Source organism: Pollachius pollachius, assembly GCF_949987615.1.
Source record: "Pollachius pollachius genome assembly, chromosome: 1".
NCBI lineage: Eukaryota > Metazoa > Chordata > Actinopteri > Gadiformes > Gadidae > Pollachius > Pollachius pollachius.
In genome coordinates, this window is record NC_136934.1 from 49,271,220 (window position 1) to 49,293,394 (window position 22,175).

The window sequence follows — 22,175 nt, forward strand, 5'->3', positions numbered from 1 at the left end:
TCAAATCACAATTAAACCGAAAAGCACCCCCTACACTTAGTTAAATGTAGAAAACAACAATGCAATCTTTCTTAACGTGGGCTAAGGTCACAAATAGGTAACAATACACAGACATAATGTCAAAAAACATCAACTTTTCACAACAATTTCAAATAAATATTGCCTTACAACTTAAACAATGAAATAGCATCTTGGAGCTAAAATAAATGAAAAGCGGGTTTGCCAAATAAAGGAAAGAATGATTGATTCAAATTATTTATGTTAATAAGAATACCCTGCAGCCTATTGGCCAACAGGTGGAACTACAAAACTATGAATCAGATTATTGTTATAGAGTTATAAAGGATGTTATAAAGGATATGGGTCATGACAAAATGACAAATTTGAAAATAAATAAATACAATACAGGCACATATAAAAGTAAACTTAGCATGTTAGTGGGGCAGTGTTTCGATTTCAACGTGTGTTATTCTGATCATATGATCTCTACTTTACTCTCTACTGTCACTTGCAGACCATCACATCCACGTTAGCCTAACATCCAGCCAGGAACATTGGACGCTTCACAAAAGATGTGCAAAACAACTGCAATAACCGAACTCTTCAGTGTGTTTGCCTTTACCCCGAGTACTTTCAGAGTAATAGTTGGTGTAGACCACGGGCATGGAGATCCCTATAAATATGATAGATCTTAAGTTAAAAGTTTCAAGCTACTGTAGCCTAATGTGGTAATTTTCTGTTAAAAGGTAACTAAAAACTGTTAAAAAAAAACCTGTTAAAAACGCTTGGTTAACTGTGACCAAGGTTGACAGTCAATTCCTCCTGTTCAGACAGAACTATCTTCCAGTAGACCTGGCCTAGACCAGGCCAATCACAACCCTTGATCTGGGCGGGTTTGATACGAGGACTGAACAGAGAAGCGCCCAATGGGATCGCCGGTGAGGCATATTCATAAAGACCAACTATGGCCACAGGATGTGCCCCACGTTTTGTTGCTAGGTAGGTCGGAAAACATGAATAACAGGCCATGGAAATTGTAAATGAACCTGCCTTGGTCTGGCGATGTGAGGCTTTCTTATCCTAGCATCATTTTATAACATTGGACTTCTTTTACACACCTATATTACTTGAATCACATCGCTGAATTTCAATTTATACCTTTTTAACAGTGTTAATTGGGAACAATAGATATAGTTTATCATTTAGTTTATGCAGGATTAATTTGGTTAAAGAAAAGAACTGAGCTCAAAGACAGTGAAACCTTGATAAATAATAACTACATGGTTGATGAGTAATAACACTGGCAGACTACTTTGGCTTTGGCAAGATTCGAAATAAAAAGGAAAGTCCAACAGAACCGTGGGTATCACAAGCTAACTGTCAACACCGAAATCTCAGTCACACACAAACATACGCACACACACACACATTTTACAACAAAAAGCTACATTGCATACTGTAAAAAGATACTGTATTGGATCAAATTTCTGACTACCGCTAGAAAATGTAATATAATATTTTGCACATAAATAAATCTGTCAATGATTTCATCTTGACTAGAGATATAGCAACACACACGTTCTTCCTTTCATACGGTGACACAGACCTCATGTCTGCATTCATAATCAGACCCCTAATGGTATTGTGCTCGGTCTTTGCGGTCATCTACAGTTAGTCCACATCCTATTCATCTTTTTTTCAAAGGATGGGAATGTACTACCATTTTCACATACTACATGACCAGCATCCACCTCTCAAATGTCATTGCAAAGTGTCATTTTCCCAATATTTGACTGCCTGGAAAAGGTTCATTGTCACGTGTGAAACACAGGATCACATTAAAAAGGTCTCATTCGACTAGGTCCTACACATGAGGACGTCCGCAAAAGGACCCAGAAGGCTCTTGTTGAAGATACACCGCACCCAGACCAGGTAGGTGGTGAAAGGTTTGATGTTCTCTGAGAAGGTGTAGTTCAGCTGGGGCAGGATGTAAGGCATGTAGGTGTTCTCTCCTTGCTCCTGTATCCACACCTCATACTTCACCTCGCGCACCTTCAGGAACTTCAGGTTCCACGGGATCTGCCAGGACACTGTTAGTTTGGCCTCGTTGGTGGCCTGGACTGAGGTCTGGCATTGGGGTTCCCTGACTCGCCCTGGGTGAACGGTGCTGGCCGCCTTGTTCTTTCTCACGGTGGGCCTCGCTTTGAGGCCCTCCTTGAGCACTTCTAGGAGTGAAGGGATGTCCACCAAAGTGTCCTGGTAGATCCGGTAAAGCCACTCTGGGTTCCGACAGCACAGGTGCCTGGGGACGTCCTTGCTGACCTGTATGCGCTCCTGTTCCTCCTTCTCCAGGTGCACGATCCCCCCTTGGTCCCAGGGCCGGTCCGGGTGGGTGACAGTGTTCTCCTCCATGGAGTTCCTCCAGGAGACGTACTGGAGGTCCATGCCCGGCAGGGAGGCCAGAGTCTTATACGGGGTGTACTGCTCTGGGTTCACCGCATAGGGGAACAGCTCCACCACGGCGGCCCCTCTGGGCAGGAACAGTGCCGTGACGAGCTGAGCGCCGTGCATGCTGAACAGCATGGAGGCTCCGCTGATCACCTGCACTATGCTGGCAAAGGACTGCTCCTCCAGGGACACCGTCAAGACTCTCATCTGAAACTCCTGGGCCAGTGCCATGATCAGCTCCGCCTCATTCAGGATCAACCTCGTCGTGGAGCGGGAGAAGACCACGATGTAATCCTCCCTCTTCTCTTTCTCCTTCTCCTTCTCCTCTTCGGTACCGTCTCCTTCCTTGGCGGCGTCCTCCTGCCCGGTAATGTTCATCCTCTCCATCATGATCTTGGCAAACTGCCGGACCTCGTTGCCCGACACTAAGATGTTGGCCTTCGGGCCCTGTGGCTGGACGAAGCCGTACTGGTACCAGGTGGTCATCTTGGACAGCCCCACGTAAGACTTTGTGAAGCACATGAGCTTTCCGAAGTTCTTCAGCTGCTCTTTGAGCAGCGGCTGCTTGCCGCTCAGCAGCCGATAGAGGTCAAAGTACGGGCCCTCGCCCCAGCCCTCCATGAAGACCAGCCGGGCCTCGTCGTCCAGGTCCAGGTACTGCTTCATGGTGTAGAAGGCGGGGAGCAGGTCGTCGTGGAAGACGTGCATCAGGTTGTCGGGGTTGAACCGGTTCATTATCAACGTGACGTCCGGCACAAACACGGGCTTGGGCATGAATTTGAGTGCGCCGGCGGGCAGCTCCAGGAAGTTGAAGTACTGGGTGTTGTGGTCCTCGACCGAGGACAGGTCAAGCAGCGCCGGCTGGAACCGCCGGGGCCCCAGGTTGGGCAGCATGACGGACGAGTTGGAGTAGAAGAACACAAACTCCTCCGCCTCCGAGCAGTAGCAGAGGTAGTCGAAGCGGCAGATGCGGTCCGTGTGCATCTTGCCCGTGCACACCATGCGCGTGCCGTGCTCCTGGAGGGCCAGCAGGGCGGCGTGGTAGTCGATGCGGCCCTCCGAGAGCTCCTGGGACTGGCGTGTCAGGTGCAGCTCCTCCTCCAGGGAGGCGGCGTGCTCGCTCAGCTTGGAGTACTTCCAGAGCAGCGCCGCCACCACGGACACCAGCAGTCCGTTGAGGAGCGCGCCCACGCTCATCCTGCAGCCCGCCAGCGACGCGCGCATCACTTACTGCTGGGGCTCCACCTCCTGTAGCCAACCGACCTCCAGCCTCTGGAACGGGCGGTGAGACATCCGCCGCACAGCAGAGGACCGGGCTGCTGGGAGGGGAGGGCGGGGGGGACAGGGAAGGGTGGAGAGGTAATGGGAGGGGGAGGTGGAGGGGTAATGGGATGTGGAGAGGTAATGGGAGTGAGATGTGGAGAGGTAATGGGATGCGGAGAGGTAATGGGAAGTGGAGAGGTAATGGGATGCGGAGAGGTAATGGGAAGTGGAGAGGTAATGGGATGCGGAGAGGTAATGGGAAGTGGAGAGGTAATGGGAAGTGGAGAGGTAATGGGATGTGGAGAGGTAATGGGATGTGGAGAGGAAATGGGAAGTGGAGAGGTAATGGGAAGTGGAGAGGTAATGGGATGTGGAGAGGTAATGGGATGTGGAGAGGTAATGGGATGTGGAGAGGTAATGGGATGTGGAGAGGTAATGGGATGTGGAGAGGTAATGGGATGCGGAGAGGTAATGGGATGTGGAGAGGTAATGGGATGTGGAGAGGTAATGGGATGCGGAGAGGTAATGGGAAGTGGAGAGGTAATGGGATGTGGAGAGGAAATGGGAAGTGGAGAGGTAATGGGAGTGAGATGTGGAGAGGTAATGGGATGCGGAGAGGAAATGGGAGTGAGATGGGGGGCGAAAGGAAGAGGCATTATTTACTGTGTGGAAGAGAAAAAGCAAACATGGGGGAAGCAGCCCGCCCTGAATTCAATATTACATTATGGTATTATTATAACGGCAGTATTCAAATACAATAATAGATGATGCAAATATACAACCATTGAGTAAACAACGGTACTTGAAAGCATGCTTTATAAACACTTCAGCATGAGGAAGAGAGTCAAGGCTGATGAAATCCAATAATAGCCAGTCATTCGAAAGACGTAGAAAGCCCCGGTGCTTTTGTAACTAAGACAACCCTCCTTCTCAGCCCTTCTGAAAGGCTGAAAATAATACGCGCCTTTTCTTAAGTCATTTCCTCCTTGCTGGTGTCAGTATAGTTCACACTGTAAACGATTTTGGAGAAAAAGACAAGAACCTCTGTACTCTAGACATCTTCATATTCAAGAACCAGAGAGCCAAGTGAGTGGCTACCAAAATAGATGGACTACAAATCATTGTAAAGATTCATGAATAGGTTACACTCCCCCGCATTAATTGTGAAGAACATGACTTTCAATGGCCTCTACTCTGTGCTACAATGGGCATTTGAAAATGCCTCTTCCTTCCATTCCCTAAATTGGTCCCTGTAGCAAAGGCAAGCAAAGTTGGCCCATTGCAGGACAAGGGTCTGTTTGCCCTACAGGCACATTGTGTAATGTGCACACAATGCAGCAGTCACAACCAGGGACAGAGAAGTCTCAAACCAGGTTAAAAATAGAGCAGATTAGAATGTATCATGTTGTACACAGTCGGGATATGATTCAACTGTGCTTGGGTTATTATTATATAAATGAACTCGTATCTCTCCTCCCGCGTCTGCAACACTTTAGGAAAAGGTCATCCATTATCAGTTCCAATCAGAACCGTTCGTTTCTGACAAATGCCTAAAACATATCGGTGTCTCTCTCAGACTTTGTCTCTTTCATCATTTTGCTACAATTGTAACTTGTTTGTTGCAACTGAAAGTTTTTATTTATCAAGCATAGAAATAATATATCCAAACAGCAGGTTAAATGTGTCCCTTAGGTACTTTGTGTTTTCGTATTGCTGTAATCAATGGAAACCTGTGCTACAGCTCAGCCACTTTCTCTCAATGTTCTATACGCGCCGATTATTCTCCCAATCTCCTGATACCCTTTTACAATTAGTCTTTTTCATATTGACATTGCAATTATGGCTCGCTCCGTCTCACAGCCGATAAGTGGAGGCCCTTTGTGACACCACACATCATCTCAAGGCCAATAAGGGGGTACAAGTGGCAACACAGCGACCTAAGCCGATACTAACAGCCAATACTTACTAAATAACGTCAAATACACTCTAGAAAGATATGTTAAATCCTCTTAGATAGGAACCGAGAGCATCTCACTGAAGAATGTCGGCTAATCTGACTTATCTGCTTATCTTTTCAACTTTAAGTCAAAGATTATGTGATATTGAACACTCACTTGTTATGGAATCATCGCCTTAATCGTTTTTGGCAAAAAACATATTTTCGTTTTGTTCTGCATGAAGAATCACATTTTGAATTTCAGTCTTAAAGCTAGGGTAGGCAATTTTGAGAAAGCAGCAGAGAAGGCTAGATTTTGCAAGTATCTGACTGAATAAATTCCACCCTGGGCAAAGTGCATGCAGGTAAGCAGGTAGGTAGACAGACAGGTGGGTTGAATATTAAGAGGAATCAAATAATGGGACAGGCTTTTTGCAGGTCAGCGAAAGCAACAGATTTTTATTATTTTTTTTTAGAGCTGTTGATTTATTGATTGCTGTCCGAAATATAAACAATATTTAAAAAAAAATATGACAACAAATGCTTTGCTTATGTCCTATAAGAGGCCAGATGTGAGTCGTCCACCAGCACATCTGTTTCTATTTGAAAATAAGCGTGATTGTAGGCACTCAGGAAAAAAATGAAAGCCAGAAAATCCTTTCTGTAACCAGCTAGAATGAGGCAATGTTGGAGAATACTTGCAACAACTGTGGAGCTTTTCATGAACACTCTGACTCTTATTGGTGAAGACAACATGAGATTTTACTTTAACAAGTTAAAAAAAATGTACCCTTTCAACTTATTTTTCAAGTAACCTTTTCCTTTACATACATTTCCAATAACAACAAAGTTGGGACAAGTTCTGCTTTGCAAGAGAGCAGTACGCAGTGCGTTCTCCTAAAATCCTGTTTGTTCAAAATAAACAACTCAAAAGGTGCTCTCTGGAGAAATAAGAGTTCCATGTGCCACATTATAAATCCCCTTGCATAATTTTTTATCAATTACAAAATATAAACAAATAGCTTGTTAATCAAAAGTGGACAATAACAAAGCACAGAACATTTATTACAAAATCCTCCGCCTCACTCCATCTATACAGAGCAGGACAACCTAGAGAGGAGCTGCTGCAGAACCAGAGGTAGCCGTTATTCCCATTCACTGAACACTGTGTCCCGCGGGGATGCATGTGATTTTGCCATGCCAGGGCACAGAGAGAACGAAAATGTCAACGCTGCCATGTGAAAATCTAGTGGGGGAGAGGCTGTATAGGAGCCTTGCCATTGCATAGATAAGCTATGGGCAGGCAGAGACCATGAGAACACACAAAGCTGATGGTGTTGGGTAGCTCAAACGGCGCTCAGAGATAACCCGTTATGAATGACAATGTAAAATGGGGGGGGGGGTGGTGTGGGTCACTATTCTGGGAGTGAAATTGTTCCTTGTACATCTGTTTAGTTTCTGTAGCTGGTAGTTGTTTTGGCTGACATTCAGGAGAAGTGCGATTAGCAGGTGGTGTGGGGGAGTAAGGATTTACCTGAGGGAAAATAAAATATCGGAAAAGGTCAAAAGGAGTTCCAAATATAATCAAGTTATGCGCTGGGAACCGGGAAAGTGTATCGTCTTTGTATTCTTACTGGCTCTGCGTGATGTTAAGCTACCACCTGATTCCTTCGTCGTAGCTCTTGCTCAATCTGTATTCACTATGTCTCCAGTGAGCTCCCACACGCTTTGCCTTTTACTCACAAAGCCTGCATCTGCTGCCAGCTTATCTGCATCCAGTACACCAGCGGATACACACACTAGCGGAGGGCGGCATCACTGAGGTGTCCAAATACTAAGGCGTTCTGAAGCAATAATTAGGTTAACTGCAGACTTTTATTTTCTCTTTACAACAGAATTCCTAACACAATGAAAGACTGCCGACCAAAAGGTTTGGTTAAGTCTAACAGTAAGCTCAGAAGAAACAGAGCATCCCAATGCGTCCTTCATGAATATTTCACAGTGTTGGCTTTTATAATAGCAGGCTTTTGTCTTTCTGAACAGAGAGGAATATCACAAAGGACACAAGCTCAGGTAAGAGGGCGCTATAGAAGTGCACTTATAAGTGACCTAGTAAGACTAGGCCCCATTTCCTTTGTCCTTTTACTTTAAAGGGAAGAAACTCAAAATACAAGAAGACAGCGTCATATTCTATGTGAGGCTATATTCTGTACTCTATTGTCATGCTAAACTATATGATACAACAATACTATGAAAACCATGATAGTCATTATCACCGTATAGTTAACAATCAATGACTAAATACTTTGAGGCATTGAGGTAAAGTAAAGAAGTTAAGTGTTACAAATTAGGCATGTCGAACATGTAGATACATCGAGATATTGTCAGCAATTTAGATTCATGCGTCTATGACAATCCAACACACTATACATGCTAAACATAAACACCATTAGTGTAACAGTTCGTTAATTAGCTGAAAGCGAATGCTTATAACTGCATTAATGAATGATTTATTAGTTTCACCTTATTGTAAAGTTTCATGTGTATAGACTCAAACACAGTGAAAAATAACCCTACAAAATTATATTTTCTGGCTTTGCCAGTTCTACTACCACCGCCATCTACATAAATCATCAATAAAGAGCCAGTTATGGAAAATGTCACCGCTAATGAGGTAATACGGCTCCATTCTCACATTAGGGGCGATTTTTTGCTGGACCATATAGACTCAGCTCCACAGTGGCTTATTTTACACGCATTACAGAAGCACTGATCTTTAGCTGTCCAGTGTGTAAAATGACCAATTACTTATCGGCGGTCTTAGAAAGTGTTTACCTAATCTCAAACACCACTTGGGAAAAACCTTTGAAGCTACGCGGAAGCCTTGTGCTTATTGCTGCCCTCCAGCCTGATACTATTTGCGCGGTCCCTGCCACTGTCACTGGTTAGCATATCTGTTTGCTCTGGAGATGATAAGCACCCCAATGATGTGGGGGGAAGGCAGTTCGGGGTTAGCCTGGAGAGTCTAATGCATTTTAATGAGAATCCTGGAAAGCCCAAGAAAAACAGGGAAGGCGGGCGGGGGGGTTGGAATAGAAGCAGTGGTGGCGCAAGCCCAGCAAAATTTATCATGACTTGTCCCATAGTATTCTCTCGCTCATCCGTTGGGAGTTATACCTGACTGAGCCTCCTCTCTCTCTCTCTCTCTCTCTCTCTCTCTCTCTCTCTCTCTCTCTCTCTCTCTCTCTCTCTCTCTCTCTCTCTCTCTCTCTCTCTCTCTCGCTCTCTCTCGCTCTCTCTCTCGCTCTCTCTCTCTCGCTCTCTCTCTCTCGCTCTCTCTCTCTCGCTCTCTCTCTCTCGCTCTCTCTCTCTCTCTCTCTCTCTCTCTCTCTTCTCCCCCTCTCTCCCCCTCGTCTCTCTCTCTCTCTCTCTAGGAATCACAGTCAAATAAACATATTTGTCGAACGTCCTACAAGCTTTCATTCTCCAGCTCTGCGCAGTCCAAAAGAAGGGATGGCAGCGATGGCAGGCCCTAGTGAGCGACCCCATTTGTTTTCATCTATATTCCGCGCTAAAGCAAGCTCTGTCAAGTTTTATCATGCATCTTGGCACTCGGCGTGACACCAGAGGGCATTAATGGCCCGACGGCCATTAGCTGGCTGTCCAAGGACAACTCGTTTATATACACCCACGTTCCCACCAGTCACACATACGTTTCTCAAACCTCTGTGAACGCAAACACAAACAAACACGCACTGTCGTCTCAGTGACGTAGCTCTCTTCGACGCCGTGCAATACAGTGTGGTTCGATTAACACATGGGGGTTGGTTGGTTAGGTTGAATCGTCATACACATAGTCAGGGGGGGCAGGGTACAGCATGGTGCAGTCATCATTCCCTCTTTCTCTCAGATGGAAGAGGAAGGGGCTGATGTAGGCATTCTGCAGTGCATGCATGTATTTTAGTGTGGGACGGGGGGGCGGTGGTGACAAGCAGAGGCAAGGGGATAAAAAAAAGTAGGGACATCTTCCAAAAAAAATCTGCGACACAGCACTTTGGCACTGACCCATGAAAAAAACCAACCTATATCTTGCACAAAAAAAAAGAAAAGTAGAACGTCAAGAACATTAGTAGGTCAGGTCACATACAGTGACAGACACTATGACAGGCTTGGAACATATATATCGTTCTCCGAGACACAGGTTCATTGATTGTTGTAACGCGTGTGTTTGAAATGATTCAAATAGTTTCGTGTTTACCAGGGTACTTCAAATCGAAAATATTGACTGCTTAGTTTTCTACCAATTGACTCGACATTGTCACGTCTTTTTTGATTCCCCCTTCTAGAAGACTACTCCAACTCTGGCATTCAACTGAGGGACAGTACTGCAGTTAACCAATTGATTGCTTTATAACCCCTGACATAGTAACAACCCTATAAAGATACATCTCCACATGCCGAGTCAACTGCTTAAAAATATTTTGCAAGCACTTAATCGCAATTTATTATACAGCTTTACACGTATAGTGATAGTTCATTTTTATTTATTTTTTATAGTATTTCAATAACCTTATGCCAGGAGAGAGCAATGAATTGACGTTATAAAGCCGGGTAGCATCGTATATCCCAGTGAAGTCACATGTATGCAAATACGCTATAGATAAACTTATTTAACGATACGAGCGTGTTACACACAGAAAGAAAACAAACAACCCATGAAAACATACGCAGTTCTTACCAGGCGTTCCAGTGAAACTGTTGTTTCCCTCTCTTTAGATCAATACAATGGTTAGCTCAGCTCAGAAGCGTCGGCTCTTCAAGATGTTGCAGAGAAGATCCAGCACCCTGCACAACGCGAAGCCCCCGAATAGAGCTCGTCGTTTGAACGCAACACCCACGTACATAGGTAGTATTAGTTAAGGGAACACAACATTGATTCATTACATTGCAGGTGGTATGCCGGCTTCCATTAGGTATTGTTTACAAGCTAGCCTAGCTGTCAAAGGACAGATAAAGCGCCGCTGCCTGATACCCGACTCCACTCGTGCTCTTTTCAGTCTCCACCTCCGATGTTTTAAATATCGTATCGCAAGTCTCGCGAGGGCAGGGGCAAGTCCAACTAGAAGGTCACAAATAGGGATTGAAATTTCACTATTTATCAGCGGTGGGTCAGATTTATCCATTCAGAGAACATCTTTATTTCTTGATCACCGAATTATTTACTAAATACTAAAATAATGGTTGAAAAGCCCCAGAGCAGGTTATTAATAGGCTATAGTTTAGTCTCGCGCTTATATCAAGCTGGTATGTCCAATTTAAATATCAGAGTAGTCGAAAGAATGTGTGCATAATGAAGCAATTTGTGGCAGAATGGTTAATTTGTATTGTGTTGTATATATATATATATATATATATATATATATATATATATAAATATATAAAGGCACATTTCATAAACTGCGTTTATCTCTTCAAATGAAAATATGATTTTACGGCGCAATGACGACCAAAGTCAGTGCAACAGTACCATCTTCAGTCTGCTTGGGGAACGTGCAACCAACGTAAACAACCTCATTAAAATGGAAACCTCAATCTTCTGTATATTCCTGTTTCAATCAGCCAAAGTATACATTTTTAAAGGAAGATCTTGAACGTCATCTTCAGGAAACGTTTATCGCCGTGTCAGACATACGACCCGTTTTTAAACTCCTTGCATACCCAAATCGAAACAAAAATACCAACATGTTTCTCAATAAAGACATCACTATGAGAGTTTCCTCATTATTAATCCCTATTGCACATTAATCGCGGTGTAGGCTACCACATCGCCAGATCCCCACGTCTGGAGACGTGCGCTTGACGTCAGACCCGACTGCGGTTGATGATGCCCTCGAAGCCCAACAGAGCTGGCTGGGAGGATACAACCCATTCAGATGAGGGCTGCAACTACCAAACGATGCGATGCCTTGCTCCACGGCTCCACTCTAAGAACAGCCGTCTCATGAGCTCCGTGGTCATTGCCACCGGGGGATAGCTCTTTGTCTTGCCCGTGATGGTTTAGAACATAAACTGGAGACCTACAAGTCGGACCCCTTAACAAGGCACTGAAGACCGGACCTGGGGCTTGATGATTACGGGGCAGAGATGGTGGTGAGTCAAGCGCGCCGTAGTAACCTTAGCTTGCTAACGCGCTACGGGCTAAATCCTGCTAGCTGGCTGCTAGTGGTGGCAGCACCTGTGTCTCTGTGACAACGTCCACTGTTGCACAGCAACCCCCGCGTTACGTCAAGGGTGTTATTGTCGGATAGCGGTGGGAATCGCCTGGTGAGATACTAAGCCGGGCAGCAGGTTCGCACTCAACTCGGTTACGAACATGAAGCTAACGCCAATCAATGAATAACCAAAGCTAGCCGCGCTCAACGCCGTCGCTGGGCCTCTCTATGCGGCTGACTTGTGGGGACGGGGCTGCTAAAGTGTACTTTAACTTGGAGAGTAAAGTGTATCGCTAATTATGTGCGGGATTAACCTGGTGTAAAGGGGACTATGTTTGATAGTTTTAAACTTCAAATGTTCACGTAGTGCTCAGAGACAGCCGGACGTGGTGGCTAGTGTTTCAGACTCACGTTAGGTGCTGCCGCTGTCAAACAACCAGCGCGTGTCTTCAGTGCTCCTGCGGCTCCGAGCTGCTTGTATTTTGGGTAGATTTTGTGAATTGAGGTAGGTCATATAGCCATGTTTCTCTTGGCAGGCGTAATGCCAATGTGAACATATGTCTGTAGACGTGTATTTTGATTGTTTTTTATTTTTTTAGTCTTTACTATGTTGTGGTGGGGTGGCTTTTGGTCTGGGCGAACGTTCATTTATTCTGATGGCACTGAGTAAATTGTTACCTAGACCCCACCTATGTGCAATGTATTACAGCTCAATCAACGATATTGATCAAACGTATTAAATGGATGCATTTTCTGTCCTTATCCTTTAGGAAGCTGGGGCCATGGGTTTCGCCAACAGCCTTAGATGAACGGAAGTAAGCTGGACCTGCATAACTCCACTAAGCTGCGCCGCCCTCCAGCCGGGGTTCCCCTCTCCCCGTCCCCCTCTCCGGCCATGGCAGGTTTCAAACGGGGCTATGATGGCAAGATTGCCGGCCTGTATGACCTGGACAAGACACTGGGCCGTGGCCACTTTGCAGTGGTCAAGCTGGCGCGGCACGTCTTCACCGGGGAGAAAGTGGCCGTCAAGGTGATTGATAAGACCAAGCTGGACACGGTCGCCACGGGCCACCTGTTCCAGGAGGTGCGCTGCATGAAACTGGTCCAACACCCTAACATTGTGCGGCTCTACGAGGTGATAGACACTCAGACCAAGCTTTACCTCATCCTGGAGCTCGGCGACGGAGGGGACATGTTTGACTACATCATGAAGCACGAGGAAGGGCTGAACGAAGAACTGGCCAAAAAGTATTTCGCCCAGATCGTCCACGCCATCTCGTACTGCCATCGCCTTCACGTGGTGCACAGGGACCTGAAGCCTGAGAACGTGGTGTTTTTTGAAAAGCAGGGACTGGTCAAGCTCACAGACTTTGGCTTCAGCAACAAGTTTCAACCAGGGAAAAAGCTGACGACAAGCTGTGGATCGCTGGCGTATTCCGCGCCCGAAATATTACTAGGGGACGAATACGACGCTCCGGCAGTTGGTAAGCCCCACGCTGAAAGTGTAAATGCTCACTGGTTGACGGAATGACGCGTTTTGAAACCTTTTTGAAACGGCAAGCAAAATGAAACAAATGGTAAATTAGCATCGCATTCCAGTGTGTCAAATGTCTGCCATGGGACTGTGGTGTGGTGCTTTCAGCCAGCCTTGGCGGTTGTCATGACTCATCCTCCATTTATTGAGCTGGATGCAGTGGGCTTGATGCCGCTGGCATTTATCTAGATTCTAGGAACCACCTCAGTACAGCCTCTCCCTCCCACATCCTGCACACTGGGATAATGGTAATGATAACGGTCATGGTGGTTCATGTCTAATTATTACGAAACCCGAAGTAGGTCTTTTGTCATTTGTTATCTCACTGACCCCTCACAATTCATGATGGCAAACATTATTTTGTAATAGTCCACCTGAACACTGATTGCTTGTGTGCTGGAAATATCTGTATTGGGGCTCGAGCAAATTCAAGTTTAGGCAAATGTGTTTGTTTAACCCTTTATTGCAATAAGTGTCTCAAAATGCATCATGTGATTTACCTTTTACACAAAAAACACACTGAGCTTGAGAAACCTTGAGGTCAGAGGAGTGCCCCTTTTTTCTCCGATGCAACTCATCAAAGAATAGTTGCAAATGTTTGAGTTGAAAGCAACACAAGTTGTCAGATGTGTTCATGTATCTGAATATTCATGTGACCAACCATGATTCTTTGCTTTGCATTGGCAACATTGAGTGGGCTGTCAGGGGCCATGTGAAACAAGGTCAGTTCCAGTAGTAGTCAGTGTGTCCATGGGTGTTCCATTGCGATAAATTAACTGTCTCATTGATTTTCAATGAGGGCTGACATAGAGCAAACAGATTGCCTGTCCCCGAACCAAATGATCACACGCCGTTTTCTGATCCACTTCCATGGGCAGATGGTTTGGGTCTGGTCAAATTAGAATATTAGCCTTGTTTAAGCAAATTGTCGATTGGTCCGTGCCTTTCCTATGCTTGTTTGTGTGTCAAGTGTTTTTGCTCATGGCCAGTTGTGATTATGTTTGCTTCACCTTTTCGGTCACGGTCGTCATCTTCAAGGGTGTGACGAGGGCAATGAGGAAGCCGTGGTTAATTTCTTGTCTTACTTCAGAAAGCAACACTCTCTATTATGGGACCTCAGAAGGGCACTTTGGGCCTGGAGACCATTTGGTAGCGCTTAAATTAGGTGTTATGTGCCTAGCTCTTTTATGATGGAATAAGGCAGATAATTCCATTACAGATTCTGCCAGGAACCCCAATTTTCTTGCTCAACAATGTATGATTTCACAATTCTGCCTCTTACTTGAATGTATTTTATACTTGTGACATAGCAAAGTGGTGTGCGGTTTATTGTGGATTGATGTCTGCAAAGCTTTGCAATAACCCACGTGTTCTGTAGTGCTTGGTTTGTTCTAAACTACAGTGTGGTTGTTAGCAGACCAACAGATATGCCTCTGCATCCTCAAAGATAACTGCCTTACTTAGGCCCTTAAATATAATTACTGTGGCAGTTTTTGATGTGATCATTAAAAAAAAAAAAAGGAACAGATCCTTCCTCAATCCTACATGAATGAATGGGACAGTTCTCCCATTTGTGATTTGTAGTTTAAACTCTTAAGTTTTAGTCTTTAGAGTTGGCCTTTTTACACGTTAATTCTTCAAGTTCTGGCTAGTGCTTAGCTTGTTGCTCCTGCCAATTAAGTGAATGTGTTGACTTTACCAACGTTACAGGTAGATACTGATAACCGTCCAGGTACACTTTGTATTCAATGGTCATAGTTGGACATCTTTTATTGGATGAGCTTGCATGCACCGGAACGCTCTCTGCATGTTTTGGCCAATAGATCGTCGATGTGAGCATCCAAATGTATGGAAGAGTAGCATGTGTGTGAGGCACGCCTATTCACGGTTGTGTTGACCAGTGTTTTTCAGCCTTCAGAAAGCATTGCGCTTCAGGTACTACGCCGCTTCTAGGTAACAATTGAGTCATGTGTGTGGTTTTAGCTATCGATGGGCTCTTTTCAGCTAGGTGAGTGCTTTTCGTCCCCCTCTCCAGACTTTGGTGGTGGTGTTACACAGCTACAGAGCTGTTTAGCCGGCTTGGACGTCTGTGAGTCTGGACCAGGTCTCCAGCGAGCGAGCAGAGGGGTCGTTAATTGCAGCCCTAGCTACTACTAATCCATCCCACTGTTTGGACTGGCCCAGGAGAGGATGAGAGGGAGGGAGGCGGGAGGTCATCCGCGATTTACACAGTCACATGTTGACACAACCTGACTGGCTTTGATTTTGACACATCCACATGTGGTTCCCAGCACAGGAACAAGGCCAGTAGCGCATTAAACCCGCTGTATTTTTCACCGCCATCTCATTTATCGATAAGTTCATACCTGTCATTCCATCAATATTAAATGAATAACCTGCATTCGTTTTTCGCTGTTTGTTGATGTTACACTTGATGTTCTGCTGTGAATAAGACGCTCTCTTGCTGCTAGTCATGTCGGAATGCATTAACCGAAGCGTGATGGTTATAGACTGTTGTTGACATTTGTTCCCATTGCATCTGTGTGTCTGTTGTGTTGCGTGTTCATCATGATCACTGCAACCGACTTGACACATTTGCTATTACTAGGTCACATTTCCAACAAGTTGACGAATCTCATGAGGAGCATGAATGCAACTTTCAAGGATCAAATCGAGCTATTCTGGTCTACAAATGCATAACTTATGTTGTATTATGTCAATTTGACGGCAGTTGATATGATCATATATAACTTTATGTTCAAGATAAAAAGTTAAGGCCACAAGGCAAATTTGGTGAGTGCATTTATTTTTTGTCATAGACAGTTAAATATGACATCTGAAACTGAATATATCACATCAGCGCAATATAACTGGTAAAGCTAGACCATGCGGAAATCAAGTTTGGCGCTGTTGTTACATACTTTGTTTTAATTAGAGAAGCATTTGACTAAGGGGCCCTACAGGTGTCAGATATTTATATGGTGAATGGTAAATGTGTGATTCTCTTTGAGACAATCTTCTTGCTGACGTAAGGCTTGCTGTTTGAGCCAGGGAACGGTTATCAGGGTATATATGGTGGACTGCGGCGCTTTAAGACATCTCTGAGTAATTGGGAGTCTAGCTGACAACATTCATAGTTTTTTCTCCCACGCTAATGATTACTTTGATTCCAACAAGGAACCTGGCTTTTTGCTGTGGGTGGTTTTTGACAGTGCGAAACAAAATGTGCCATTTTTTTAATTAACACCAAGCCTTGCATGTGCTGTACATTCATGCCACCCCACGCTGCAGTCTGGCTGTGTATTGTTCAACTGCATTTTCCCAGCTTGACAGCTTCCATAATGGCAACAGCTTAGACACACATGCACCTACACACACTCACACACACACACAGATTGACATGACATTTCTCAGTAATTTGGAGGTGTCAAAAGGGCCATTAGGACATAATGTGAATAGAACACACTGTGGAACCTGGCAGACATTCGTACCGCCTAAACTAACTGCTTGGGGGAAATAATGCTTTTAAAGGTTTGTTAGTGGCGTCTGTTGAAAAAAAAACTGAGCAAAACCACCACTTAACCCCCGAGATAACCTTAAGGGTTTGACACTGCAGCAAGGCGAACAACTGAGGGTCCACAACAATTTGCTCTCAGGTCCACTCCCCGTGGGCTTCTGTGCTTCGGCACGTAAAGCAATGCAAATATTAGTGTCTTTAAGGGTGTTTCAGCGATTCTTGGCCGAAACATAAATGATCACATTCATCTGATCTTTGCTCACAATCCGCTAGCTACCCGCCCCATACACAGGTCGTCAAAAACTCATCTCTGTAGGCTGCCTATGCTCCGAAATCGGACACAAAAACAAATGGTAGAACCAACCACTCAAAATCGGAATAAATAGTATTCCAACCGATCACCGACAAGGGGCGGGTGTTGTGGGATTTTGCGCTGCTTTCATGATAGTTTTTACTGGATGCACGAAACACGGAAGGGACGGGCAAGCTGGCTCTATTTGTTTGGGATCTCGCTTCAAATACAAACGGAAGTGACGTCACCCAACATCACTGATACAACCTTTAAAGCTTTCGGTCAGTCTATCTATCTTAGTTATGGATAGATGCAGAAAGCGGTCATATTTATCTATATTACAATCGAGCCATCTAATAGGCCCAGCTTCTTGCATAGCAGTAAACGTTAAATGCTTTTTTTTGCAGTTATTGCAGGGTTCCTTATTCATTGATCATTAGTGCACATTACTCTTTGCTTCATATATTGGCAATAAGGCAAACTTCATGGAGCCTGGGCCAGCCATATTCTTTGAAAGGATTGGCTTGTAGCATCTTTGTACAGTATTTTTTTTACTGTTAATATTTGCATTACGTTTAGAAATAAAAGCAACACAATGCTTTTTTACATTCATTACCATACATTCATGTATTTTGTGTAATTTGGTTTGCCTGCCTAGAGCCAGAATGGTAGTGAGAAATATAAAATGGGATACCATTTTATATTTCATCTTCAATATGGGATGTCTTTGTGGTCTTGCAACTGAAACTCCTTTAGTGTAACACTGCTATGAATCCAAGCTTTGTCTAAAGTGCTCAAAAGAAGAGCCCCGTGGAGCAACGTGTGGAATGTGTATCATCCCACAGCCCCTCTCAAACTGTCCATGTTCACTAATGTATGCAAATGCATGTCTAGTCTAGCTACTTCTATAAGCTGCAGCGATAAAAAGATTGGCACAGGAGGGTGTCGCATGAGTGTGGACCCCGATCAAGTGAATGCCGATCATTTGGTGGACTTGAACAGCTGAACTAGCTGATGTTTGATGATGGGTTCCTCTGAGCCTCAGTTCTCAAAGCCTCTTTTTTTTTTAAGTTAAGGAATCTCCAGACTTGCTCATGTAGCCAAATGCCATGTTTGTATAATAGGAGCAAACGAATATGTGACCAAATCTAGTACGCTGAACCAGTGCTTTTTCAGTGAATTATTCAGGAAAAGTGTGCAAACCTGAGTCCGATTATTGTTATTTTCAGAGCAAGGGAGGACATTGGAATACTCATTCTCTTTTTTATCATAAAGAAACCCAGAGTCATGGGTTTACATGACCAACTCACTTTGGAAAACAGGGGGCAGCTATTTTTCTGGGTTGTTTTTATTTCACACTCAAGGACATGGATCCGAAAGGGCAGTGCGATGAAACCAAACAAAGGCATATTGTAATAACCATGTCAGCCCAATTCGACACACTTAAAATGTTCTGGCTTGTGTTTCTGAGGCTAGGTTAATGGCCCAGAAAGTCTCTGAGGCAGTCAGTAGTACAGTGAATGGAGGTAAGACAGACGCCATAGTCACTCTTGTCTTAAGCAATCATTTAAACACAAGTATAACTTTATTTATGTCAATGCTAATGTCTACGTGTTTGAGTCAGGGATGGATAGGTGGTTGTTAAATTCTTGATGCGTTCACTCTCTTTATTTGCGAATATGGGGGACCACGATGGATCCGTCATTACCCTGTGATTAAATCCCCACTCTCTGGAACATGCCTACCAGATTGATGGCTATTTGTAAACTACCAAGACCTTCAACCTTGGTCTGTCTATCGGCTGGCCGTGGGCGGAGAGGACAGTAACAGTAGCTACTATTCTTGGGGCTCTTGGTCCGTTCAGCCATCCAGCAAACTCGGCTCCTGCAGGACATTATTACTTGATCCGAACAAAATCGGTTGGCACCTTATCCTATTACTCGCATTGTAATTTAATATATGTTCTGATATTCAAGTCGTAGCTCATCATCACATTATTATAGAGATGTGGATCACACACACCAATCAAATCCAAGGTACCGTCAATGTAAATAGGCGGTACCTTCAATTTTAATAAGCGTTGTTTTGCGTAATTTATGTGTATTGTCATTTGTATCTGCTAGATGTCACATTTTTGCTCAGGCAGAAGACAAATGTGTTCCCTGATGCTGCTACCTCTCGATTTATAGGCTAGATATGCCATGAAATTCTGAATATACTCGAAATGCATCACATGCGGGATTAATACCATGCATACCAACCGTTCTTTTTACGGACATAAGATTGTTTACCTTGAGGAAAGTCTAATAAGATCATTAGCTGTGTAATGCAATTACCTGCTACGTTTCATTGTGCTGCTCATTCGTGAGAGCATTAACAGCCGTGTTGGCTTGTTTATCAAGCTTCAAAATGTGAACCCCCTACAGATTGTAATAAGACACGCCGCACTTCACAGCATGACGACTGTTAGCATTTTAAAGCACCACCGGCTGATACGCTGATTCCTTATTTGCTGTTTTTCTGCTGGTGAGAAATGCTCCTGGGTTTGGCTCGCCCCCTTTTATCGCCCACCTTTCCTTCTCCCTCTGTTCCCTTCATTTTCTAGATGTAGACGGTCTCACCTCTACACGGGAACACCTGCTGTTAATGCACTCAAGCTTCTTGCTGTGACTCACAGGGACTCGTAAAAACCTCCTACCTGCAGAAACGGCCGGTTTTGGCCCAGTCTCGATAGTCTTAATGGGTGTCCCAGTAGGTTGGCTGTTCTGCAAATGGGCCTGTGTGCAGTCATCTATTTACTTTTGTGCTGAAAGTTACGATTTATCTAATATTGTATTAGTATTATCATAATGTATAGGATTTTAAAGTAAATAGTCCAAGGAGCTCTACCATTTATTAAAAGTAATTGTGTTGGCACATCCAACATACTAGGTTTCGGAATTTATTATACTTTTTTTGGGACAAAAACGTTAAGGCAACAAGGCCACCAAATAAATTATCCTGTAGACTCATTAATTTTGCTTTCGATACAATTCTAATGAAAGTAATCAACATTGTTGAATTATCACCCAGCGCTCATTTGTAATCACGGACATCTGGGCGGCTGCACTCTGTTCCCAGTGCAAAGAAAGGTCCGCGAGCACAGTGCGCTTGAGGGAGTGAAAGTGTGATTACTTTTATAATCATCCTTTCAATTGATCTGTGAGAAATGAAAACTTGTGCCATTGTGTGAAATAACTCCCTCCCTCAACCCCAATGCCGTTCCGTCTGGCTGGCCTTCTTTTCATATTGCTGATGGGGTTGGGCGACTGGTTGAATGCTGGTTGCCTCACCTCTTGGTCATGAAACGATGATGAAGTTGGTTTCTTTGGCTACTAATGAATTATCAATGCCTTAACGATAGACCTCAACGTTTTTTTATTGTTAATGTTTCTCCTTGCCTCAATGTTGGTTGTTTGTGAGTAAAACAACATTGGTTGCAGTAAGAATGTCATTGGACTTAAAATGTGTTTTCTTTATAGATAGTAGCTCCGCAGTGGTTTGGATTACGTAGACTAATTGTGCCGCTTTTGGGAAGCGTGATATGAATTTCTGTTTCAAATTAGAACAAAATCCGTCTCTGGAAAAGCATTAGGATCAAAATTGGGATTGTCATATTTCAATTTGCCTGGTTCTTATTGGTGGAAGACTTAATTATTTATGCTGGTTGTTATAACCATGCATGACAATCTGACACTGGTAATTAAATCTTCTTCATAGCGACGATTAATTATAATACCTGGACCCAAGTATTATTTGATGTGTCCCAGCAGATCCACCTTTTTGTTTATGCCGTGAGATGCTAAATTCCTTCTTTTAAAGTGGTGGATACGAAACCCCATGTTATGCATGCATGCCTATGAAACCAATCCAGCATCTAGATGCTGGGCATAAGGAAGGACTACTAACATAAATAGCTTTTAGTGATTTTTACATGAATGTACATTTGAGCATTTATTTTACATCTATAAATGCAACAACCTTCATGATTGCCTAAACGTCGAAACGTTGGCTGGTGTTGCTCGGTCTTTGTGTGTCGGAAAATACCAATATATTGACATCTGTGTGTGCGCGCATGTGTGCATGCGTGTGTTTTGCCAGCGGGGTTGGCAGAGGCAGGTTTAATTCGCTAATTCGAGACAGGCTGGAGGGGTTGCCATGGAAACGGATGCAGCGCGCGTAAGTGAACCAGGTGTGAGGCGCTAGTAGTGTGCCTGTGGTCCCTTGTGGTGGGTCTTCTCTGAATATCTGTCTCCATCTGCCTCGTGCGTGCACATGCACAGAGACTTGTTAATCTACGAGCTCTACATACAAATGTAAATACATTTGTTGTTAGTTCTTCATTTTCCACGATATATAGCCTGTATTTGGAGCCATAAAAAACCAAGCACCAGCTGATTGATTTATATTTTTGGTGAGGGCTCTTTTCAGAGAATGGTTAAATTCGACATTTATATTCCAACAGATTTCATGGACCCCTGTTTAAAAGTACAAAACCAATAAATACTCCTTCAGAGTCTATCATGTGGCACCTATGTGAAGCAAAAATGCCATATCAATAGGAATCATGAGTCATTTTATCATGAAGGTTAGCCTTCTCTTCATCGTTTTATCTCCTTTTTGTTGAGATGGTGATGATTAGGGAGTTGTATCATGAAGGTTAGCCTTATCTTGATATTGATTCATCTCCTCGGTGTTGATCAGGGGGTGTTGCCGTATCTTTCGTTTATCAACGTCAACTGCCAAGAACGGTTTGTTTTACAACCCTCGTCGGTATAAGCCCAGTCTGTGGCGGATCTCTGTCCTACGGTTCACCCCGGTTTATATGGATGCAGTGCATTGGATCTCATGGGATCTGTCACTTGATCCCAAGGGGGCTTACATAAGACAATTTTCCTCTCGAGGGGGTGCCAGGCTTAAATAGACATTTATAA

At 44.1% G+C, this 22,175-nt stretch overlaps 2 protein-coding genes across 3 annotated transcripts in view; one reads left to right on the plus strand and one right to left on the minus strand.

Annotated features, from left to right (window-relative positions):
* On the minus strand, window positions 1–10,667 carry pomgnt2 (protein O-linked mannose N-acetylglucosaminyltransferase 2 (beta 1,4-)). Of its 2 annotated transcripts, none has more exons than XM_079738184.1 (2): window positions 10,386–10,667; window positions 1–3,764 (listed from the first exon to the last, which is right to left on the minus strand). In XM_079738184.1, exon 2 carries the CDS (start codon window positions 3,670–3,672, stop codon window positions 1,858–1,860), a length of 1,815 nt encoding a protein of 604 aa, XP_079594310.1. In that variant the 5' UTR covers window positions 3,673–3,764; window positions 10,386–10,667; the 3' UTR covers window positions 1–1,857. The 2 variants fall into 2 exon arrangements, with proteins under 2 accessions (XP_079594310.1, XP_079594309.1); XM_079738183.1 differs by having other exon boundaries at window positions 1–3,767.
* A 928-nt stretch (window positions 10,668–11,595) lies between these two features.
* The window catches only part of snrka (SNF related kinase a), a 44,523-nt gene continuing 33,943 nt past the window's right edge, over window positions 11,596–22,175 (plus strand). The window contains exons 1-2 of the mRNA XM_079748577.1: window positions 11,596–11,797; window positions 12,630–13,343. Of these exons, the coding sequence (XP_079604703.1) occupies window positions 12,665–13,343 (679 nt within the window). The 5' untranslated portion in view covers window positions 11,596–11,797; window positions 12,630–12,664. The remainder of the gene's footprint in view (window positions 11,798–12,629; window positions 13,344–22,175) is intronic.

Excerpts from the sequence above, each read along its gene's own strand:
- pomgnt2 (XM_079738184.1), bottom strand. The coding sequence starts at position 3,672 with ATGCGCGCGTCGCTGGCGGGCTGCAGGATGAGCGTGGGCGCGCTCCTC.